The sequence below is a fragment of the Hyla sarda genome, chromosome 2, assembly GCF_029499605.1.
Source record: "Hyla sarda isolate aHylSar1 chromosome 2, aHylSar1.hap1, whole genome shotgun sequence".
Taxonomy (NCBI): Eukaryota; Metazoa; Chordata; class Amphibia; order Anura; family Hylidae; genus Hyla; species Hyla sarda.
The window spans coordinates 336,100,758-336,124,903 of NC_079190.1; the positions used below are offsets into that span (position 1 = coordinate 336,100,758).

At 43.0% G+C, this 24,146-nt stretch overlaps 1 protein-coding gene and 1 long non-coding RNA gene across 2 annotated transcripts in view; one reads left to right on the forward strand and one right to left on the reverse strand.

The window, feature by feature from the left end:
* The window catches only part of LOC130356452 (uncharacterized), a 71,576-nt gene extending 58,899 nt beyond the window's left edge, over positions 1-12,677 (reverse strand). The window contains exon 1 of the long non-coding RNA XR_008888886.1: positions 12,549-12,677. This is a non-coding gene — a long non-coding RNA (uncharacterized LOC130356452). The remainder of the gene's footprint in view (positions 1-12,548) is intronic.
* PM20D1 (peptidase M20 domain containing 1) overlaps positions 12,563-24,146 on the forward strand; it is an 81,515-nt gene continuing 69,931 nt past the window's right edge. Inside the window, exon 1 of the mRNA XM_056558025.1 lies at positions 12,563-12,804. Coding sequence (XP_056414000.1) covers positions 12,609-12,804 — 196 coding nt within the window. The 5' untranslated portion in view covers positions 12,563-12,608. The remainder of the gene's footprint in view (positions 12,805-24,146) is intronic.

Consider the following 24,146-nt stretch of genomic DNA (forward strand, 5'->3'; position numbering starts at 1 on the left):
GACGGGCAATACAGGGGCCGGAGCATCATTACGTCACGGCTCCGCCCCTCGTGACATCATGGCCCGCCCCCCTCAATACAAGTCTATGGAAGGGGGCGTGACGGTCATCACGCCCCCTGCCATAGACTTGCATTAAGGGGACGGGCCATGACGTCACGAGGGGCGGAGCCATGACGTCACGCTGCTCCGTCCCCTGTATCGCCCGTCATTACGCACAGAGCGAACTCGCTCTGTGCAGTAATGACAGCAGGGTGCTGCAGCGGGGATCCCAGGGGTCCCCAGCAGCGGGACCGCGGCGATCTGACATCTTATCCCCTATCCCTGTTACTATAGAGTCCCTGAATATTAAAAATAGGGGTCTGTCTATTAAATTACTTAATTCCTTTAGAACACGGGGCAGAATGCCATCTGGACCTGGCGATTTGTCTATTTAGATTTTTTGTAGGCGACACTGTACTTCTTCCTGGGTTAGACACATTTTGGGAAATTCAATGATGTATGTAACATGTTCTGGGGATTCAAGTGGCTACTAATGAAGACGATCTGTCAAAATTTAAGGCCATCCCCAGACACTGTGAGGTATTCCATATTTACCCAACGTGTACGTGGCATTGACAAGGTGATTTATTTTTAATCAGAGGGGTAAAGAATAGAAAAAGGTGTTAGCCTACAAATAGGCTAGATGTATTTATACCTTAGCTACAGTAACACCCTAAGGTTTTAACAAAAGTGGCAGATCTTTTTAAAAATGGCTGCTGGTAGCCGCACAGGGCCTAGAGCAGGAGCTCAAGGTATGTCAATGTTAACCCAGCCCTGGTTAAATCCTTACAGTAATCTGATGCTGGCCAGTCTCTGCCCTGAAAAAAACCAGCCATTGGCTGGACGGTATTTTAATACAAAGATACTGGCAGGGAACCAAAAATACCGGCTGTGCTGGTAAAATACCGCCCAGGTGGCAACCTTAATAGTAGGTAATGACTTACTTTGGTTCGGCCCACATTTACCTGCCAGACAGTTGGGACAGTTCGTTGGATCAGTCCATTATTGTAGGTGTGCTTCATAGTAAACGTATGAAGCACAGGGCCAATATTCACTTTTGCTCTTTCGCTTATTCCTCCTTTCCCTTTAATAGGTATAACTCTCTTATTTTTTTCATTTACACACCCATATGATAACTTGTTTTTTGGGGGGAGCAATTGAAAGGGGTACTCCACCCCTAGACATCTTCTTATCCCCTATCCATGGATAGGGGATAAGATGTTTGATCGCAGGGGTCCCGCTGCTGGGGACCCCCACGATCTCTCCTGCAGCCCCCCTGAGTCATCAGCTCTCCAGAGCTACGTTTTCTCCATGACTGATGACTCACGATACAGGGACCGGAAGCATGACGAGGGGCGGAGCCATGATGTCACGAACCGCCGACCCCTGTCATCAGCAACAGAGCAAACTTAGCTCAGGAGAGCTGATGACTCGGGGGGCTGCAGGAGAGATCGCGGGGGTCCCCAACAGCGGGACCCCTGCGAACAGACATCTTATCCCCTATGCTTGGATAGGGGATAAGATGTCTATGGGCAGAGTACCCCTTTAACTTACTGTAATGACACCTTTAAATTTTTTAAACAAATACTACGAAACAAAAAATAATTTGTGAGGTAAAATAAAAAAAATACAATTTATCACATTTGCACTGTTCCCCGCATTGTCAAACTAACATGTTATCCTGATACTTTAGGTCAGCCTCCAAATCTTACTTACACAGGACTGTGGTGGGCAAAGCCTTGTATGTGTGATGGCACACTAGTGTTTCTGTCTGTGGTGCAAGATTGTGGCTTGGGGTGGTTAGATCGCTTTGTGATGCCAGGGCACTGTTTACCTACATGGTCGGGGGATAGGACAGCTTCTCCTGAACCAGGCGAGGGATAATAAATACACCAATGCCAGGTTACAGATGAATGTCTTTACTGAGGTAGAAGTAGATGTTACAATCCTCAGAGAGCAGATTAGAGTAGAAGAGATGCAGAGTAACCCTTGGGAGCCCTGTAGACCTGCTGTGACTTGTAGTATATTACTTGGGAATTTAGACTTAATGCTGGGGCCTCACACACTGACTAGGGTTCTGATAGTGTTCAATTAATGCTACACCACCAGAGTAGGAACTCTATTTGTGTGGTCTGTCGATTCATCAGTATTATGTTCACAATTAGGAATTTCTGAATCCTCCTGGGCTGGGAACCCCTTGCTTAAATGGGTATTCCAGGCAAAAACTTTTTTTTATATATCAACTGGCTTCGGAAAGTTAAACAGATTTGTAAATTACTTCTATTAAAAAATCTTAATCCTTCCAATAGTTATTAGCTTCTGAAGTTTTCTGTCTAACTGCTCAATGATGATGTCACGTCCCGGGAGCTGTGCATGATGGGAGAATATCCCCATAGGAACTGCACAGCTCCCGGGACGTGAGTCATCAGAAAGTAGTTAGACAGAAAACAGCAACTCAACTTCAGAAGCTTATAACTATTGGAAGGATTAAGATTTTTTAATAGAAGTAATTTACAAATCTGTTTAACTTTCTGCAGCCAGTTGATATATAAAAAAAAAAGTTTTGGCCTGGAATACCCCTTTAAAGAATATTTTAGGCTTCCCGGTTTCACCTCACTCTCCTGTTGTCTCTTCTCCACACTGCAGCTCACACTGATCTCTGCACATAGCAACAACTTAACCTTGCTCTAAGACTGGAAAACTCTTCCCCTTAAACTATATATATAGGCCTAGCTAGGAGGGCCTCCAATTGGGCAACCAGGGTCACATAGGTATTTTGCATCATACCTCCTTACATATATCCTGTACATTTCTGAAAGGTATAGTGCAAAACAATATAAATTAATAGGCAAAGACCATAACAAACAATAAAGCATCACCTGAGAAACAGGGCCTGCAAAGGAACCTGAAGCAATGTTTACTTGACAGAACGCACTCCGGTACTGGGGGTCCAAGCGCTGGGACACACAGAGATCACCGGAACAGGACACGGTGCTCATCGATGAGCGCGTGCTGCATTCATTCCTACGGAAGTGCCAAAAAGCTCCCATAGGAATGAATGGAGGGCATGGCATCTACCAGTAGACGTAAGGCGCTCCACAGTGAGAGTGCAGGTGTCCCGCCCCGAGCGCTGGGACCCCCCGCGATCAGCTATTTATCCTCTATCCTGTGAATAGGGGATAGATTTTTTCTTGCTGGAGTACTCCTTTAACTCGTCCATGACAAAGGGCGTAAATGAGACCCCCCCATGTTGGCAATCGCCGTAAATCACCAGTCAATTCAGATTGGCACTGGTACCAGCCGACAAATCGGGGATTCTGCTGGGGGTGTCACTAACGGCACCCGCTCTGCCCCTATTGCAGAGGGCGAGAGCGGGTGCCACGAGTGGACACCGGCATCTGGGGCCCCCGATCCCCAGTATTTGTGGCGGGATCGGGGCCCAGGACCAGCAGAGGCAAAGGCGATGAAGAGGATCTGGAGGGAGCAGACAACAGCAGGAGGGAAGGCTGTGCTTCCTGCTGTTGCTTAGCAACAACTGACAGCATGCACAAAAGGGCATGCTGGGAGTTGCTGTTATGCAACAGCAGAAGGCACAATTACAACTCCCAGCATGCCCTTCGGCTGTCTGTGCATGCTGGGAGTTGTAGTTATGCAACAGCTGGAGGCACACTTTTTCATTGAATGGTACCAATGAAAGTGTCAACTTGTCTCCCAAAAATATTTTTGCACCCCAAGGCCCCTGTAATTTTTAGTGTTGAGCGGCATAGGCCATATCCGAATTCGCGAATATTCGCGAATATATGGACATATATTCGCGAATATTCGCATATTCGTTATATTCGCGTTTATTTTCGCATATGTGAAAATGCGCATATACGAAAATTAACATATGCGAATATTTGCATATACAAAATTTTACATGCGCGAAAATTCGCATATGCGAAAATACGCATATGCTAATTTTCGTATATGCGAATTTTCGTGCGCCAGTCTCACACAGTTGTATTACAGCCTTCTTTACACCACACAAGCTGGAAGCAGAGAGGGGTGATCACTGTGATGTGTACTGTGAAGAAAAAAAAAAAAAAAAAAAAAAACGAATATTCGTAATTACGAATATATAGCGCTATATTCGCGAAATTCGCGAATATGCGATATTCGCGAATGATATTCGAATTGCGAATATTCGCGAGCAACACTAGTAATTTTATATGATGCCAAAAAATATCCTAAACTAAAAGGATGCCCAAAAATCCACACAGCACGCCTTCATGTCTGAGGCCTGTGTGAAAGACATGTAGCGCACAGAGGCCACATATGGGATATTTCTAAGAATGTCAGAATTCGGGGAACAAATCTTGAGTTTAATTTCTTTGTCAACACTTACTTTGTTACAGAAAAAATTTGATTAAAATGAAAAATCTACAAAAAAAATTACATTTTAAAATTCCGCCTCCACTTTGCTTTTATTTGTGTGAAATGCCTAAAGGGTTAATGAACTTCTTTAGGCTAGAGTTTCACTAAGGTTTTTCATGCAAAAACGCAGCGGCCAGATGTTAGCTGCAAGTCAATAGTGAACTGCAAAATGCCAGATCCACTTGGCCTTTTTTCATTTTGGCGTTTTTTTTTTTTTTTTTTTTTTTTTTTATCCTTTGGGTGTTTTTCAGCTGTTTTGGGCTCAGAATTTGGGTTTCAAAAATGTCCTCAAATTCAGAGTATGGCGTTTTTTTCTGGAAAATCTTGGTGCTTTTGAGAGTGGATTTTATTCTTTTTTTTTTGGACTGTAGCAATCCAAAAAAGTGATCGAAATACCTTTTGTGTTAAATTTCGTAGGGCACCATTACATTTTTTTTTTAAAGGATACAGTAGTGATGGAAAAAAAAATGTATTTAACAAAATGTATATTTTTTAGAACAAAATTTTTATAAATTTTTAAAGAGGGATCAATTTATGTGGGCAAGAAGAGAACTAAAAATCTAGCTGGCAATGTAAAAAATTTAGAAAGGGGCCATTTAATTATAAAAATAATATATTTTTATAATTAATTTTGTAAAACTTTTTATTAGTAATGTATTTTAAATATGTGTTTAATAAAATGTGTGTAAAATGTGTTTTTTACTTTTCTAACTTTATTATTTTTTTTTTAGGTACTTCTACTCCCAGCATGGAACAGACTATTCCATGATGGGAGTAGTAGTACCCGTACTACTAACGTCACATCACAGCGGAGTATAGTGCCAGGCAGGGCACCAGACAAGTGCCGCTGCCGCCCGCGTCTATAGCTTATACCAGAGGATTGCAGATGGTGTCAGGAGTGACACCCATTGTGATCTGACCTTAACTGCAGGTACTACTCCCAAACATGGAGCACACTCTGCTCCATACTGGGAGCTGTAGTACCTGCATTAATAGAAAGATCGCAACGGGTGTCAGCAGTGACACCTGGGCCATGTGTCTATTAGTACAGGTACTACAACTCTCCCAGCATCGATCAGAATGTGCTCCATGTTGGGAGCAGTAGTACCTGCAGTAAGGGACAGATCGCAGCAGGTGTCACTCTTGACACCTGTCTCGATATTCCTGATGTCGCGATATTCCTGTTGTGAATTTTAGGACTCAATTGTTCTCACATCTACAGCTGGTGCTGAGCAGTAGATATACGTCATATATCTACTGCCCAGCAAGAACGTACAGTGGGCTTGCAATGTGTATACAGTATACGCTATGCGCCAGCCCAGCAAGGAAAGAGTTAACTTACAGTGTAGATTAACCCTTTGGGCGGTATACACCATATACAGCTATCTATAGATAGCTGTATATAATGTATACAGAAGACGAAGAAGTCACCTTACCTCCCTCCAGTACCCGGCTGGGTCCGTGTAGCTCTGCCCCTAGTGATGACATTAGGGGGCGGAGCTACAGACGGGAGCCAGGCTGGTAAGGGTGTGATGCTCTGTTCACATTGTACATTTTTTTCTTCTCGTTTCAGATCCAGGTATGCAGAGGATTACGGCGGATTCGGAGGACTACTGCGGATGAACTTGATTTTTTTTCTTTTAATAAAATGGCTAACGAGGGTTGTGGGAGAGTGTTTTTTAAAATAAATTAATGTTTCCAATGTGTTTTTTTTATTTATTTTTTATAGAATTTTCAGGCTTAGTAGTGGAAGCTGTCTTATTGACATAATCCATTACTAAGCCGGGGCTTAGCATTAGCCCCAAAAACAGCAAGCGATAACCCCCAATTATTACCCCGGTACCCAACGCCACAGTGGTGCCGGAAAGAGCAGGTACCAGCAGGCCCAGAGTGTCAAAAATGGTGCTCCTTGGCCTAGGTGGTAACAGGCTGGCATTATTTAGGCTGGGGAGGGCAAGTAACAATGGTCCTAGCCCACCCTGGTAACGTCAGGCTGTTGCTGCTTGTTTGGTATCTGGCTGTGAATAAAAGTACAGGGAACCCTATGCATTTTTTTCATAAATAAATAAAACTCATAGGGTTCCCCATATTTTTATTCTCAGCCAGATACCAACCAAGCAGCAACAGCCTGACATTACCAGGGTGGGCGAGGATCATTGTTACTGGCCCTCCCCAGCCTAAATGACACCAGCCTTTTACCGCCTGGCCCAGGAGTGCCATATTTGATGCTCCGAGCTTGTTGGTACCAGCTCTTCCCGGAACCCCTGTGGCGGTGGGTACCGGGGCAATAATTGGGGGTTAGCGCTAGCTGCTTTTGGTGCTAATGCTTTCGTCAATAATACAGCTTCCACTACTAAGCCTGAAAATTCAATGAAAAAAAAAAAAACACGACATATTGGAAAAATGATTTTTATTTTAAGAACACTCCCCCACAGCCCTCGTTAGCCGTTTTATTAAAAGGAAAAAAATCCAGTTAATCTGCAGTAGTCCTCCAAATCCCCCGTAATCCTCTACATACACAGATCTGAAACAAGAATAAAAAAGAAGCACAAACAATTGGTTAGAACATTTTTGGCGCTCTCCGCTGGGGAGAGCGCCCATAATGCAATGTCTTCCCAAACAGAGAGCCTCCAATTGTTGTAAAACTACAGCTCCCAACATGCCCAGACAGCATTTGGCTGTCTGGGCATGTTGGGAGTTGTAGTTTAGCAACAGCTGTAGTCTCCCTATCTGGGAAAACACTGGCAAAACGTACAATGTGAACAGAGCCTCACACCCTTACCAGCCTGGCTCCCATCTATTGCTCTGCCCCTAATGACGTCATCACTAGGTGGCGGAGCTACACGGACCCGGCGGGGACAGGGAGCGAGGGAGGTAAGTGGACCTCATCTTCTGTATACACGAAGAATAGTCATAATATACATCACTCCTCATCTCCTTACACTGTGGACCGGGCGCTCAGCATCCGACCCACACAGCTGTACCCTGAAGACAGTGAAAAAGTTTTTCTGGCAGTTTTTCCTGGAGTTTTTGCTGGTGGGAAAAAAATCTCAGTAAAATCCTAGCCCTAAAGTCATTCTGACTACTTTAAGGGGTGCAGTTTATAAAATGGGGTGATTTATGGGGGTAACATACAGGCCCCTCAAATCCACTTCAGAACTGAACTGGTCCCTGAAAAATCTGATTTAGCATTTTTCTTGAAAATCTGTAAAATTGCTACAAAACCTATAAACCCTCTAACATTCTAAAAAAAAGTAAAAGAATGTTTTTCAAACAATGGGAACATAAAGTAGACATATTGTAGATTTGATCATTCATCTGGTGCGGCATAGCTATTTGTCGTACAAGCAGAAAATATAAAATCTAGAAAAATGCTAATTTTTTTTCGCTAAATAACAATGACAATTACTAGGCCAAAGCCTTGCAGCCTCGGCTGAATTACACTGTGAGTTCTTCTAAATTCCCCGCTAATGTTGGCAAGGACCCTGGACCTAAACATAAACCTAAATCCAGCAGATCTGCGCATACTAAATTCCTACAAGCTAAAGAATTTACTAAAAGTCCCAACCAACGGTCAATCTCAGCTAAGCTGTTCATAGACTCTGTTACAAAGACTGCTCTTATGTTCGCATGTTACAGAAAATCGTCAGTAAAGTTTACGCACATTTTCAGCGGAGCTCTGGTTATGGACAATACTTTATACTGCAAACACCTATCGACCCTGGGAAGGGTGGCGATAGGCCAAGTCATGCAGCATTTAACCCTCACCCTGGCGTGAAGACTGACAAGGGTTAATAGCACCCTTTATAACCTGCACAGCAACATCCCGATCACCATTCACACCCACAAGGCACCACATATCTATATGTATATATATATATATATATATATATATATATATATATATATATATATATATATATATATATATATTACAATACAGAAATTTAGGTGCACTACTGTGGTAGATGTATACAATGACATTGGCTAATCCCTCAACACTGATGTTAAAATTGAGACATTCGCCAGTATATCCTTATATGAAGGACACACCAGAGCCCGCACACCAACACCAAGGTTTCTCTAATGGCACGGGACCTAACGCTAACCTACCTGTGCATGAAAAGCAAAAACCAGGGGCCAGTGGGCAATTACAGCAGCACTAGGTCGACATGCAGCCTGCTCCCAGTTCCCTCCAGTGTGACTGAGTACACATACAATGGGAGGAGGGAGAGAGGCTACAAGCCCCACCCAAGTTGGCTGATATAGGTGCATGGCCTCACAGCTGCACCTTAATGCTGCCTGGAAAATGTTCAAGGTGCATTAACATATGGAGTTTACACACCTCCAAGTATAAATTTTCAAACAACAAAAAACGTGGTCTCAAAAGGCTGGAGGTGCTCAACCCCAAATGCAGTTGTGCATTTATACTGGGGGAGCAGATCCTGCCCTTGTAGTCTGTTGCTAAGGGCAATCCCCAGCATAAAAATGCATACAATGGAGGATGCCTGCAGCGGACTACAAGTGCCACAATAGAATCCTACACCAGATAAACGGTGTGGATGTGTAACAATTAGTATAATACAATACAGAAATTTAGGTACACTACTGTGGTAGATGAATGCAATTACACATATATATATATATATATATATATATATATATATATATATACACACACACACACACATACATATACACACACACACATAATTTATTTGATTATTTTTTGTATTTTTTCAAATTCTTTTATTTTATTTTTCAATTTAATTTTTTTATACTTTTAAATTTTTTTCACTTTTTTTTTTTCCTATTATAAACATAATTCAATGGAGTACCTCTCTGTATTCCTTGAATTATGCCTATGTCGGTCAGTACTGACAGGCATAAGATAGATAAGTCTCTACCTTAGACTGATCTCCTGTTGCATGACAGCGGAGGCCACTGTCAGGTCGGGGACCGCTGCGATTGGTCCTTGGCCGGCTTTAGGAAGGCTCGGCTGTGCAGCACACCGAGCCCAATAAAGTGTCACAGCGCCCGGCAGTGCTGTGACAGTTTATTTTCATCAGGTACATGTACGTGGTGATGCGGGAAGTCATCCCTAATCACCCCGTACATGTACCTGATTTTGTGTAAACCGGTTAAAGTCATAATGGGCTTGGTCCTTAAGGGGTAAAAGCTGTGTTCAGTCATTTAGTTACATTATAAAACAAAAATAGAGAAACAGAAACACAGCTGCACATCCACAATTTGTATTTTGATCTACTTGCTTCTCAGCATAATTACAAATACAAAATGCTTTGTCTATGGGGGCCACCCCACCGACAAGGTATCACAGTAACAATGGCCACCACAAAGCACCACACCAGTATGAACACCTACCATGTGCTCCCTGCCAGAGGGCTGGGAGAATGCTAGGTGGAAACCCATATGTAGTCTCCTACTGATTAAAAAACGTCTGTGCCGAATGGGTGGAGCGGAGTACTGGCCATGGAAGAGGGGACAGACTACAAATGTACACAGTTTGTATTTTGATCTACTTGCTTCTCAGCATAAATTCAAAAAACGAACAGGTTGTTAGTTTACATTTTGATCAAAAAGTACAAGCCCATTAGCCACGCCAATGTCAGCCAGCACACGCTCCATTCATTCCCATTGGAATGAAGAGAGGGTACAGCGTCTACCAGTAGACGTGACACACTCCTCAGTGAGAGTGCAGGTGTCCCGCCCTGGAGATCACGGGGGGTCCCAGCATTAGGACCCCCCGCAATCAGCTACTTATTCTTTATCTTGTGAATAGCAGATACATTTTTTTTTCACCAGAGTACTCCTGCAACCTGTTCAGGACGCAGGGCGTATCAGTGCGCCATGCATCCCGAGTCCTTAAAGGGGTATTCCGGGCAAAAACATTTTATCCCCTATCCAAAGGATATTCTATGCGTCTCCAGTTTCGGAAACCTCCCGGTTTCTGGGACTGGGGACGTGACGTCACGCCACGCCCCCTCCATTCATGTCTATAGGAGGGGGCATGATGGCCAGAGGTTTCCGAAACAGGAGACGCAGCTCCCACATAGAATGCGGGTGCTGCAGGGAGATTGTGCAGGCTTTAATGAAGCAGGGTGTACCTGTACTCCCTGGTCCCGTTTATCGAGTTTAAACCATTCTCACCAGAGGAGAACAGGTTAAACCCGGTGGGTCCCGGTTGCTAGGGGCAGCCAGGACCCACGGCTAATGCCAGGCACCAGCGATCGGGCCGATGTCCGGCATTAACCCTTTAGACGTCGCGATCAAAGTTGATTGTGAGGTCTAAAACAAAACTAAAAGTGTCCCGGCAGCTCAGTCGGGCTGACCGGGACAATCGCAACATGATCGCGATGACCGATCAGCTGAGAGGACAACGGGAGGATCCCAACCTGACTCTCCTTCATCCGATCGGCGATCTGCTGATCCTTGCCTTTCCAGCAGGCAGGAGCAGTAGAGCCCCAAGAACACTGATCAGAGCTATGCTATGACATAGCGCTGATCAGAGGCTGAGATCAACGTACTGCATGTTATAGCTCCCTATGGGGGCTATAACATAGCGCAAAAAAAGTGTAAAAAAAAAAGTTCATAAAAGTGATTTAACCCCTTCCCTAATAAAAGTCCAAATCATCCCCCCCCCCCTTTTCCCATAAAAAAAAAATATAAACATATGTGGTATCGCCGCGTGCGTAAATGTTGGAACTATTAAAATATATTGTTAATTAAACCGCATGGTCAATGGCGTACACATAAAAAATTCCAAAGTCTTAAATAGCGTATTTTTGGTCACTTTTATACCATTAAAAAAATTAATAAAAAGCGATAAAAAAGTCCTATCAAAACAAGAATGGTACTGATAAAAATTGCAGACCACAGCGCAAAAAATTAGCCCTCAAATAGCCCCCTGTGCGGAAAAATAAATAAGTTATAGGGGTCAGAAGATGCCAATTTTAAACATACAAATTTTGGGGCATGTAGTTTATAATTTTTTTAATGTATTAAAATAAAATAAAACCTACATGAATTGGGTAGACTTGTAACCGTATGGACCTACAGAATAAAGATAAAGTGTCATTTTTACTGGAAAATGTACTATGTAGAAACAGGGGCCCCAAAATTCAAAATTGGCTTTTTTTTTTTTTTTTTTTCACCCCACAAAAAAAATGTTTTTAAATTTCGGCACAGATTATATTATAAAATAAGTTATGTCATTACAAAGTACAATTGGAGAAGCAAAATCAAGCTCTTATATGGGTCTGTAGGTAAAAAATTGAAAGTGTTATCATTTTTAGAAGGGAAGGAGGAAATGCAAACGGGCTGAGTCCTTAAAGGAGTACTCCACTGGAAAACATTTTCTTTTAAATCAACTGGTGTCAGAAAGTTAAACAGATTTGTAAATTACTTCTATTAAAAAATCTTAATCCTTCCAGTATTTATCAGCTGCTGAATGCTCCAGAGGAAGTTCTTTTCTTTTTGAATTTCCTTTTTGTCTGACCACAATGCTCTCTGCCGACACCTCTGTCCATTTCAGGAACTATCCGGAGCAGGAGAGGTTTGCTATGGGGATTTTCTCCTACTCTGGACAGTTCCTAAAATAGACAGAGGTGTCAGCAGAGAGCACTGTGGTCAGACAAAAGAAATTCAAAAAGAAAAGAACTTCCTCTGTAGTATATAACAGCTGATAAGTACTAGAAGGGTTAAGATTTTTTAATAGAAGTAATTTCCAAATCTGTTTAACTTACTGGAGCCAGTTGATTTAAAATAAAAGGTTTTCCAGTGGAGTACCCCTTTAAGGGGTTAAAGATGTGTTCAGTCATTTAGTTACATTGACATCTGCAGCAACAAATGTGTAGCATAACATATAGGCAGGATACTGTACGTGTAACAACACCCTAAAAGGCAAGGAGGAAAAAAGAAATCTGAAAAAGGGCTGTGTCCTTAGAGGGTTAAATAATGTGAATTTCCAGCTGAGTTGAATGGGAGAGCCTGACAATAACAGATCGCACCATCCAGAGCAGTCAGTCCCACTGCCTGCGGTCACATGGCTCAGAGTACACAGTACACTGGATTACCTCCCATCATGCTTTGCAGCTACTGTTGAATGCAGTAAGGCGAGGAAGTCAGAGTTCGCGATGTCTAGAAGCCGCTGGAGAGGGACAGGGGGCGCCCTGCTCGGACTGCTGCTGTTTGGAGTGGGCTTATTGCTGGGGGCTCTGCTCCTGAGAACCTACACACTGCCCAGTAGCCAGGTAACCTGGCATGGACCAGGGGTGGCAGAACTCAAGCTGACACCTGAGGAGAGGCAGCTGCTGAAGCAGGCACTAGTGGGTGAGTGATGGAGCTTCATAGAGGGCATAGAAAGCCGGGTAACCTGTATAGAACATGTATGAGCTGTATAGGTGGGGGGTCTATATGATGTATGAGATGTATAGGTGGGGGTCTATATGATGTATGAGATGTATAGGTGGGGGGTCTATATGATGTATGAGCTGTATAGGTGGGGGGTCTATATGATGGATGAGATGTATAGGTGGGGGGTCTATATGATGTATGAGATGTATAGGTGGGGGGTCTATATGATGTATGAGATGTATAGGTGGGGGTCTATATGATGTATGAGATGTATAGGTGGGGGGTCTATATGATGTATGAGATGTATAGGTGGGGGGTCTATATGATGTATGAGATGTATAGGTGCGGGGGTCTATATGATGTATGAGATGTATAGGTGCGGGGGTCTATATGATGTATGAGATGTATAGGTGCGGGGGTCTATATGATGTATGAGATGTATAGGTGCGGGGGTCTATATGATGTATGAGATGTATAGGTGCGGGGGTCTATATGATGTATGAGATGTATAGGTGCGGGGGTCTATATGATGTATAGATGCGGGGGTCTATATGATGTATGAGCTGTATAGGTGGGGGTCTATATGATGTATGAGCTGTATAGGTGTGGGGGTCTATATGATGTATGAGCTGTATAGGTGTGGGGGTCTATATGATGTATGAGCTGTATAGGTGTGGGGGTCTATATGATGTATGAGATGTATAGGTGGGGGGTCTATATGATGTATGAGCTGTATAGGTGGGGGGTCTATATGATGTATGAGCTGTATAGGTGGGGGGTCTATATGATGTATGAGATGTATAGGTGGGGGGTCTATATGATGTATGAGATGTATAGGTGGGGGGTCTATATGATGTATGAGATGTATAGGTGGGGGTCTATATGATGTATGACATGTATAGGTGGGGGGTCTATATGATGTATGAGCTGTATAGGTGGGGGGTCTATATGATGGATGAGATGTATAGGTGGGGGGTCTATATGATGTATGAGCTGTATAGGTGGGGGTCTATATGATGTATGACATGTATAGGTGTGGGGGTCTATATGATGTATGACATGTATAGGTGTGGGGGTCTATATGATGTATGACATGTATAGGTGCGGGGGTCTATATGATGTATGAGCTGTATAGGTGCGGGGGTCTATATGATGTATGAGCTGTATAGGTGGGGGGTCTATATGATGTATGAGATGTATAGGTGCGGGGGTCTATATGATGTATGAGATGTATAGGTGCGGGGGTCTATATGATGTATGAGATGTATAGGTGGGGGGGTCTATATGATGTATGAGATGTATAGGTGGGGGGTCTATATGATGTATGAGCTGTATAGGTGTGGGGGTCTATATGATGTATGAGCTGTATAGGTGTGGGGGTCTATATGATGTATGAGATGTATAGGTGGGGGGTCTATATGATGTATGAGCTGTATAGGTGGGGGGTCTATATGATGTATGAGCTGTATAGGTGGGGGGTCTATATGATGTATGAGATGTATAGGTGGGGGGTCTATATGATGTATGAGATGTATAGGTGGGGGGTCTATATGATGTATGAGATGTATAGGTGGGGGGTCTATATGATGTATGAGATGTATAGGTGGGGGGTCTATATGATGTATGAGCTGTATAGGTGGGGGGTCTATATGATGGATGAGATGTATAGGTGGGGGGTCTATATGATGTATGAGCTGTATAGGTGGGGGTCTATATGATGTATGACATGTATAGGTGTGGGGGTCTATATGATGTATGACATGTATAGGTGTGGGGGTCTATATGATGTATGACATGTATAGGTGGGGGTCTATATGATGTATGACATGTATAGGTGGGGGGTCTATATGATGGATGAGCTGTATAGGTGGGGGGTCTATATGATGGATGAGATGTATAGGTGGGGGGTCTATATGATGTATGAGCTGTATAGGTGGGGGTCTATATGATGTATGACATGTATAGGTGTGGGGGTCTATATGATGTATGACATGTATAGGTGTGGGGGTCTATATGATGTATGACATGTATAGGTGCGGGGGTCTATATGATGTATGAGCTGTATAGGTGCGGGGGTCTATATGATGTATGAGCTGTATAGGTGGGGGGTCTATATGATGTATGAGATGTATAGGTGCGGGGGTCTATATGATGTATGAGATGTATAGGTGCGGGGGTCTATATGATGTATGAGATGTATAGGTGCGGGGGTCTATATGATGTATGAGATGTATAGGTGCGGGGGTCTATATGATGTATGAGATGTATAGGTGCGGGGGTCTATATGATGTATGAGCTGTATAGGTGGGGGGGTCTATATGATGTATGAGATGTATAGGTGGGGGGTCTATATGATGTATGAGATGTATAGGTGGGGGGTCTATATGATGTATGAGATGTATAGGTGGGGGGTCTATATGATGTATGACATGTATAGGTGCGGGGGTCTATATGATGTATGAGCTGTATAGGTGCGGGGGTCTATATGATGTATGAGCTGTATAGGTGGGGGGTCTATATGATGTATGAGATGTATAGGTGCGGGGGTCTATATGATGTATGAGATGTATAGGTGGGGGGGTCTATATGATGTATGAGATGTATAGGTGCGGGGGTCTATATGATGTATGAGATGTATAGGTGCGGGGGTCTATATGATGTATGAGATGTATAGGTGCGGGGGTCTATATGATGTATGAGATGTATAGGTGCGGGGGTCTATATGATGTATGAGATGTATAGGTGCGGGGGTCTATATGATGTATGAGATGTATAGGTGCGGGGGTCTATATGATGTATGAGATGTATAGGTGCGGGGGTCTATATGATGTATGAGATGTATAGGTGCGGGGGTCTATATGATGTATGAGATGTATAGGTGCGGGGGTCTATATGATGTATGAGATGTATAGGTGGGGGGGTCTATATGATGTATGAGCTGTATAGGTGCGGGGGTCTATATGATGTATGAGCTGTATAGGTGGGGGGTCTATATGATGTATGAGATGTATAGGTGCGGGGGTCTATATGATGTATGAGATGTATAGGTGGGGGGTCTATATGATGTATGAGATGTATAGGTGGGGGGGTCTATATGATGTATGAGATGTATAGGTGCGGGGGTCTATATGATGTATGAGATGTATAGGTGCGGGGGTCTATATGATGTATGAGATGTATAGGTGCGGGGGTCTATATGATGTATGAGATGTATAGGTGCGGGGGTCTATATGATGTATGAGATTATAGGTGCGGGGGTCTGTATGATGTATGAGATGTATAGGTGCGGGGGTCTGTATGATGTATGAGATGTATAGGTGCGGGGGTCTGTATGATGTATGAGATGTATAGGTGCGGGGGTCTGTATGATGTATGAGATGTATAGGTGCGGGGGTCTGTATGATGTATGAGATGTATAGGTGCGGGGGTCTGTATGATGTATAGGTGGGGGGTCTGTATGATGTATGAGATGTATAGGTGGGGGGTCTGTATGATGTATGAGATGTATAGGTGGGGGGTCTGTATGATGTATGAGATGTATAGGTGGGGGGGTCTGTATGATGTATGAGATGTATAGGTGGGGGGTCTGTATGATGTATGAGATGTATAGGTGGGGGGTCTGTATGATGTATGAGATGTATAGGTGGGGGGTCTGTATGATGTATGAGATGTATAGGTGGGGGGTCTATATGATGTATGAGATGTATAGGTGGGGGGTCTATATGATGTATGAGATGTATAGGTGGGGGGTCTATATGATGTATGAGATGTATAGGTGGGGGGTCTATATGATGTATGAGATGTATAGGTGGGGGTCTATATGATGTATGAGCTGTATAGGTGTGGGGGTCTATATGATGTATGAGCTGTATAGGTGTGGGGGTCTATATGATGTATGAGATGTATAGGTGGGGGGTCTATATGATGTATGAGCTGTATAGGTGTGGGGGTCTATATGATGTATGAGCTGTATAGGTGTGGGGGTCTATATGATGTATGAGATGTATAGGTGGAGGGTCTATATGATGTATGAGATGTATAGGTGGGGGGTCTATGAGATGTATAGGTGGGGGGTCTATATGATGTATGAGATGTATAGGTGGGGGGTCTATATGATGTATGAGATGTATAGGGTGGGGGTCTATATGATGTATGAGATGTATAGGTGGGGGGTCTATATGATGTATGAGATGTATAGGTGGGGGGTCTATATGATGTATGAGATGTATAGGTGGGGGGTCTATATGATGTATGAGATGTATAGGTGGGGGGTCTATATGATGTATGAGATGTATAGGTGGGGGGTCTATATGATGTATGAGATGTATAGGTGGGGGGTCTATATGATGTATGAGATGTATAGGTGGGGGGTCTATATGATGTATGAGATGTATAGGTGGGGGGTCTATATGATGTATGAGATGTATAGGTGGGGGGTCTATATGATGTATGAGATGTATAGGTGGGGGGTCTATATGATGTATGAGATGTATAGGTGGGGGGTCTATATGATGTATGAGATGTATAGGTGGGGGGTCTATATGATGTATGAGATGTATAGGTGGGGGGTCTATATGATGTATGAGATGTATAGGTGGGGGGTCTATATGATGTATGAGATGTATAGGTGGGGGGTCTATATGATGTATGAGATGTATAGCTGGGGGGTCTATATGATGTATGAGATGTATAGCTGGGGGGTCTATATGATGTATGAGATGTATAGCTGGGGGGTCTATATGATGTATGAGATGTATAGCTGGGGGGTCTATATGATGTATGAGATGTATAGGTGGGGGGTCTATATGATGTATGAGATGTATAGGTGCGGGGGTCTATATGATGTATGAGATGTATAGGTGCGGGGGTCTATATGATGTATGAGATGTATAGGTGCGGGGGTCTATATGATGTATAGATGCGGGGGTCTATATGATGTATGAGCTGTATAGGTGGGGGTCTATATGATGTATGAGCTGTATAGGTGTGGGGGTCTATATGATGTATGAGCTGTATAGGTGTGGGGGTCTATATGATGTATGAGATGTATAGGTGGGGGGTCTATATGATGTATGAGCTGTATAGGTGGGGGGTCTATATGATGTATGAGCTGTATAGGTGGGGGGTCTATATGATGTACGAGATGTATAGGTGGGGGGTCTATATGATGTATGAGATGTATAGGTGGGGGGTCTATATGATGTATGAGATGTATAGGTGGGGGGTCTATATGATGTATGAGATGTATAGGTGGGGGGTCTATATGATGTATGAGATGTATAGGTGGGGGGTCTATATGATGTATGAGCTGTATAGGTGGGGGGTCTATATGATGTATGAGATGTATAGGTGGGGGGTCTATATGATGTATGAGATGTATAGGTGGGGGGTCTATATGATGTATGAGCTGTATAGGTGCGGGGGTCTATATGATGTATGAGATGTATAGGTGCGGGGGTCTATATGATGTATAGGTGCGGGGGTCTATATGATGTATGAGCTGTATAGGTGGGGGTCTATATGATGTATGAGCTGTATAGGTGTGGGGGTCTATATGATGTATGAGATGTATAGGTGGGGGGTCTATATGATGTATGAGATGTATAGGTGGGGGTCTATATGATGTATGAGCTGTATAGGTGGGGGTCTATATGATGTATGAGATGTATAGGTGCGGGGGTCTATATGATGTATGAGCTGTATAGGTGCGGGGGTCTATATGATGTATGAGATGTATAGGTGCGGGGGTCTATATGATGTATGAGATGTATAGGTGGGGGGTCTATATGATGTATGAGATGTATAGGTGGGGGGTCTATATGATGTATGAGATGTATAGGTGGGGGGTCTATATGATGTATGAGATGTATAGGTGGGGGGTCTATATGATGTATGAGATGTATAGGTGGGGGGTCTATATGATGTATGAGATGTATAGGTGGGGGGTCTATATGATGTATGAGATGTATAGGTGGGGGGTCTATATGATGTATGAGATGTATAGGTGGGGGGTCTATATGATGTATGAGATGTATAGGTGGGGGGTCTATATGATGTATGAGATGTATAGGTGGGGGGTCTATATGATGTATGAGATGTATAGGTGGGGGGTCTATATGATGTATGAGATGTATAGGTGGGGGGTCTATATGATGTATGAGATGTATAGGTGGGGGGTCTATATGATGTATGAGATGTATAGGTGGGGGGTCTATATGATGTATGAGATGTATAGGTGGGGGGTCTATATGATGTATGAGATGTATAGGTGGGGGGTCTATATGATGTATGAGATGTATAGGTGGGGGGTCTATATGATGTATGAGATGTATAGGTGGGGGGTCTATATGATGTATGAGATGTATAGGTGGGGGGTCTATATGATGTATGAGATGTATAGGTGGGGGGTCTATATGATGTATGAGATGTATAGGTGGGGGGTCTATATGATGTATGAGATGTATAGGTGGGGGGTCTATATGATGTATGAGATGTATAGGTGGGGGGTCTATATGATGTATGAGATGTATAGGTGGGGGGTCTATATGATGTATGAGATGTATAGGTGGGGGGTCTATATGATGTATGAGATGTATAGGTGGGGGGTCTATATGATGTATGAGATGTATAGGTGGGGGGTCTATATGATGTATGAGATGTATAGGTGGGGGGTCTATATGATGTATGAGATGTATAGGTGGGGGGTCTATATGATGTATGAGATGTATAGCTGGGGGGTCTATATGATGTATGAGATGTATAGCTGGGGGGTCTATATGATGTATGAGATGTATAGCTGGGGGGTCTATATGATGTATGAGATGTATAGCTGGGGGGTCTATATGATGTATGAGATGTATAGCTGGGGGGTCTATATGATGTATGAGATGTATAGGTGGGGGGTCTATATGATGTATGAGATGTATAGGTGGGGGGTCTATATGATGTATGAGATGTATAGGTGCGGGGGTCTATATGATGTATGAGATGTATAGGTGCGGGGGTCTATATGATGTATAGATGCGGGGGTCTATATGATGTATGAGCTGTATAGGTGGGGGTCTATATGATGTATGAGCTGTATAGGTGTGGGGGTCTATATGATGTATGAGATGTATAGGTGTGGGGGTCTATATGATGTATGAGATGTATAGATGTGGGGGTCTATATGATGTATGAGATGTATAGGTGCGGGGGTCTATATGATGTATGAGATGTATAGGTGCGGGGGTCTATATGATGTATAGGTGCGGGGGTCTATATGATGTATGAGCTGTATAGGTGGGGGTCTATATGATGTATGAGCTGTATAGGTGTGGGGGTCTATATGATGTATGAGATGTATAGGTGGGGGGTCTATATGATGTATGAGATGTATAGGTGGGGGTCTATATGATGTATGAGCTGTATAGGTGGGGGTCTATATGATGTATGAGATGTATAGGTGCGGGGGTCTATATGATGTATGAGCTGTATAGGTGCGGGGGTCTATATGATGTATGAGCTGTATAGGTGCGGGGGTCTATATGATGTATGAGCTGTATAGGTGGGGGGTCTATATGATGTATGAGATGTATAGGTGGGGGGTCTATATGATGTATGAGATGTATAGGTGGGGGGTCTATATGATGTATGAGATGTATAGCTGGGGGGTCTATATGATGTATGAGATGTATAGCTGGGGGGTCTATATGATGTATGAGATGTATAGCTGGGGGGTCTATATGATGTATGAGATGTATAGGTGGGGGGTCTATATGATGTATGAGATGTATAGGTGGGGGGTCTATATGATGTATGAGATGTATAGGTGCGGGGGTCTATATGATGTATGAGATGTATAGGTGCGGGGGTCTATATGATGTATAGATGCGGGGGTCTATATGATGTATGAGCTGTATAGGTGGGGGTCTATATGATGTATGAGCTGTATAGGTGTGGGGGTCTATATGATGTATGAGATGTATAGGTGTGGGGGTCTATATGATGTATGAGATGTATAGATGTGGGGGTCTATATGATGTATGAGATGTATAGGTGCGGGGGTCTATATGATGTATGAGATGTATAGGTGCGGGGGTCTATATGATGTATAGGTGCGGGGGTCTATATGATGTATGAGCTGTATAGGTGGGGGTCTATATGATGTATGAGCTGTATAGGTGTGGGGGTCTATATGATGTATGAGATGTATAGGTGGGGGGTCTATATGATGTATGAGATGTATAGGTGGGGGTCTATATGATGTATGAGCTGTATAGGTGGGGGTCTATATGATGTATGAGATGTATAGGTGCGGGGGTCTATATGATGTATGAGCTGTATAGGTGCGGGGGTCTATATGATGTATGAGATGTATAGGTGCGGGGGTCTATATGATGTATGAGCTGTATAGGTGGGGGTCTATATGATGTATGAGATGTATAGGTGGGGGGGTCTATATGATGTATGAGCTGTATAGGTGGGGGTCTAAATTATGTATGAGCTGTGTAAGTGGAGGGTTTATAAAATGTGTAAACTGTATACATGGAGGTGGTATATTTGCTGTGTATAACTTATAGGAGCTGTATAGATAGTGTTAAAGGGGTACTCCCGTGGATTTTTTCTTTTTTATCAACTGGTGCCAGAAAGTTAAAAAGATTTGTAAATTACTTCTATTAAAAAAATCTTAATCCTTCCAGTACTTATTAGCTGCTGAATACTACAGAGGAAATGGTTTTCTAATTTGGAACACAGAGCTCTCTGCTGACATCACGAGCACAGTGCTCTCTGCTGACATCTCTGTCCATTTTAAGAACTGTCCTGAGTAGGAGAAAATCCCCATAGCAAACATATGCTGCTCTGGACAGTTCCTAAAAATGGACAGAGATGTCATCAGAGAGCACTGTGGCCATGATGTCAGCAGAGAGCTCTGTGTTCCAAAAAGAAAACCATTTCCCCTGTAGTATATAGACACTAAAAAGTACTGCAAGGATTAAGATTTTTTAATAGAAGTAATTTACAAATCTGTTTAACTTTCTGGCACCAGTTGATTAAAAAAAAGAACGTTTTTCACGGTAGTACCCCATTAACCCCTTAAGGACCCAGCCATTTTACACCTCAGGACCCGGCCATTTTTTGCACATCTGACCACTGTCACTTTAAACATTAATAATTCTGGAATGCTTTTAGTTATCATTCTGATTCCGAGATTGTTTTTTCGTGACATATTCTACTTTAACATAGTGGTAAATTTTTTGTGGTAACTTGCATCCTTTCTTGGTGAAAAATCCCAAAATTTGATGAAAAATTTGAAAATTTAGCATTTTTCTAACTTTGAAGCTCTCTGCTTGTAAAGAAAATGGATATTCCAAATAATTTTTTTTTTTAATTCACATATACAATATGTCTACTTTATGTTTGCATCATAAAATTGATGAGTTTTTACTTTTGGAAGACACCAGAGGGCTTCAAAGTTCAGCAGCAATTTTCTAATTTTTCACAAAATTTCCAAACTCACAATTTTTCATGGACCAGTTCAGGTTTGAAGTGGATTTGAAGGGTCTTCATATTAGAAATACCCCACAAAAGACCCCATTATAAAAACTGCACCCCCCAAAGTATTCAAAATGACATTCAGTCCACGTTTTAACCCTTTAGGTGTTTCACAGGAATAACAGCAAAGTGAAGGAGAAAATTCACAATCTCCATTTTTTACACTCGCATGTTCTTGTAGACCCAATTTTTGAATTTTTACAAGGGGGAAAAAGGAGAAAATGTATACTTATATTTGTAGCCCAATTTCTCTCGAGTAAGCACATACCTCATATGTCTATGTAAAGTGTTCGGCGGGCGCAGTAGAGGGCTCAGAAGCGAAGGAGCGGCAAGGGGATTTTGGAGAGTACGTTTTTTTGAAATGGTTTTTGGGGGGCATGTTGCATTTAGGAAGCCCCTATGGTGCCAGAACAGCAAAAATCCCCCACATGGCACACCATTTTGCAAACTAGACCCCTTGAGGTACGTAACAAGGAATAAAGTGAGCCTTAATACCCCACAGGGGTTTCACGACTTTTGCATATGTAAAAAAATAAAAATAAAATTTCACTAAAATGTGTGTTTCCCCCCAAATTTCACATTTTTGCAAGGGTTAATAGCAGAAAATACCCCCCAAACATTGTAACCCCATCTCTTCTGAGTATGGAGGTACCCCATAAGTTGACCTGAGGTGTACTATGGGTGAACTACAATGCTCAGAAGAGAAGGAGTCATATTTGGTTTTTGAGAGCAAATTTTGCTCGGGGGCATGTCGCATTTAGGAAGCCCCTATGGTGCCAGGACAGCAGAAACCCCCCACATGGCATACCATTTTGGAAACTAGACCCCTTGTGGAACGTAACAAGAAATAAAGTGAGCCTTAATACCCCACAGGGGTTTCACGACTTTTGCATACGTAAAAAAAAAAAAATCACTAAAAGGTGTGTTTCCCCCCCAAATTTCACATTTTTGCAAGGGTTAATAGCAGAAAATACCCCCCAAAATTTGTAACCACATCTCTTCTGAGTATGGAGGTACCCCATAAGTTGACCTGAAGTGCACTACGGGCGAACTACAATGCTCAGAAGAGCAGGTGTCATATTTGGCTTTTTGAGAGCAAATTTTGCTCGGGGGGCATGTCGCATTTAGGAAGCCCATATGGTGCCAGGACAGCAAAATAACCCCCACATGGCATACCATTTTGGAAACTAGACCCCTTGCGGAATGTAACAAGGGGTAATGTGAGCATTTACCCCCCACTGGTGTCTGTCAGATCTTTGGAACAGTGGGCTGTACAACATTTTTAATTTGCACAGCCCACTCTTCCAAAGATCTGTCAGACACCTGTGGGGTGTAAATTCTCACTGCACCCCTCATTACATTCCGTGAGGGGTGTAGTTTCCGAAATGGGGTCACATGTGGGTTTTTTTTTTTTTTGTGTGTTTTGTCAAAAACGCTGTAACAATCAGCCACCCCTGTGCAAATCACCTCAAATGTACATGGTGCACTCTCCCTTCTGGGCATTGTTGTGCGCCCCCAGAGCACTTTACGCCCACATATTTGGTATCTCCGTACTCAGGAGAAATTGCGTTACAAATTTTGGGGGGCTTTTTTCCCCTTTACCTCTTGTCAAAATGAAAAGTATAGGGCAACACCAGCATGTTAGTGGAAAAAGTTTATTTTTTTACACTAACATGCTGGTGTAGACCCCAACTTCACCTTTTCATAAGGGGTGAAATGAGAAAAAGACCCCCAAGATTTGTTAGGCAATTTCTCCCGAGTACGGCGATACCCCATATGTGACC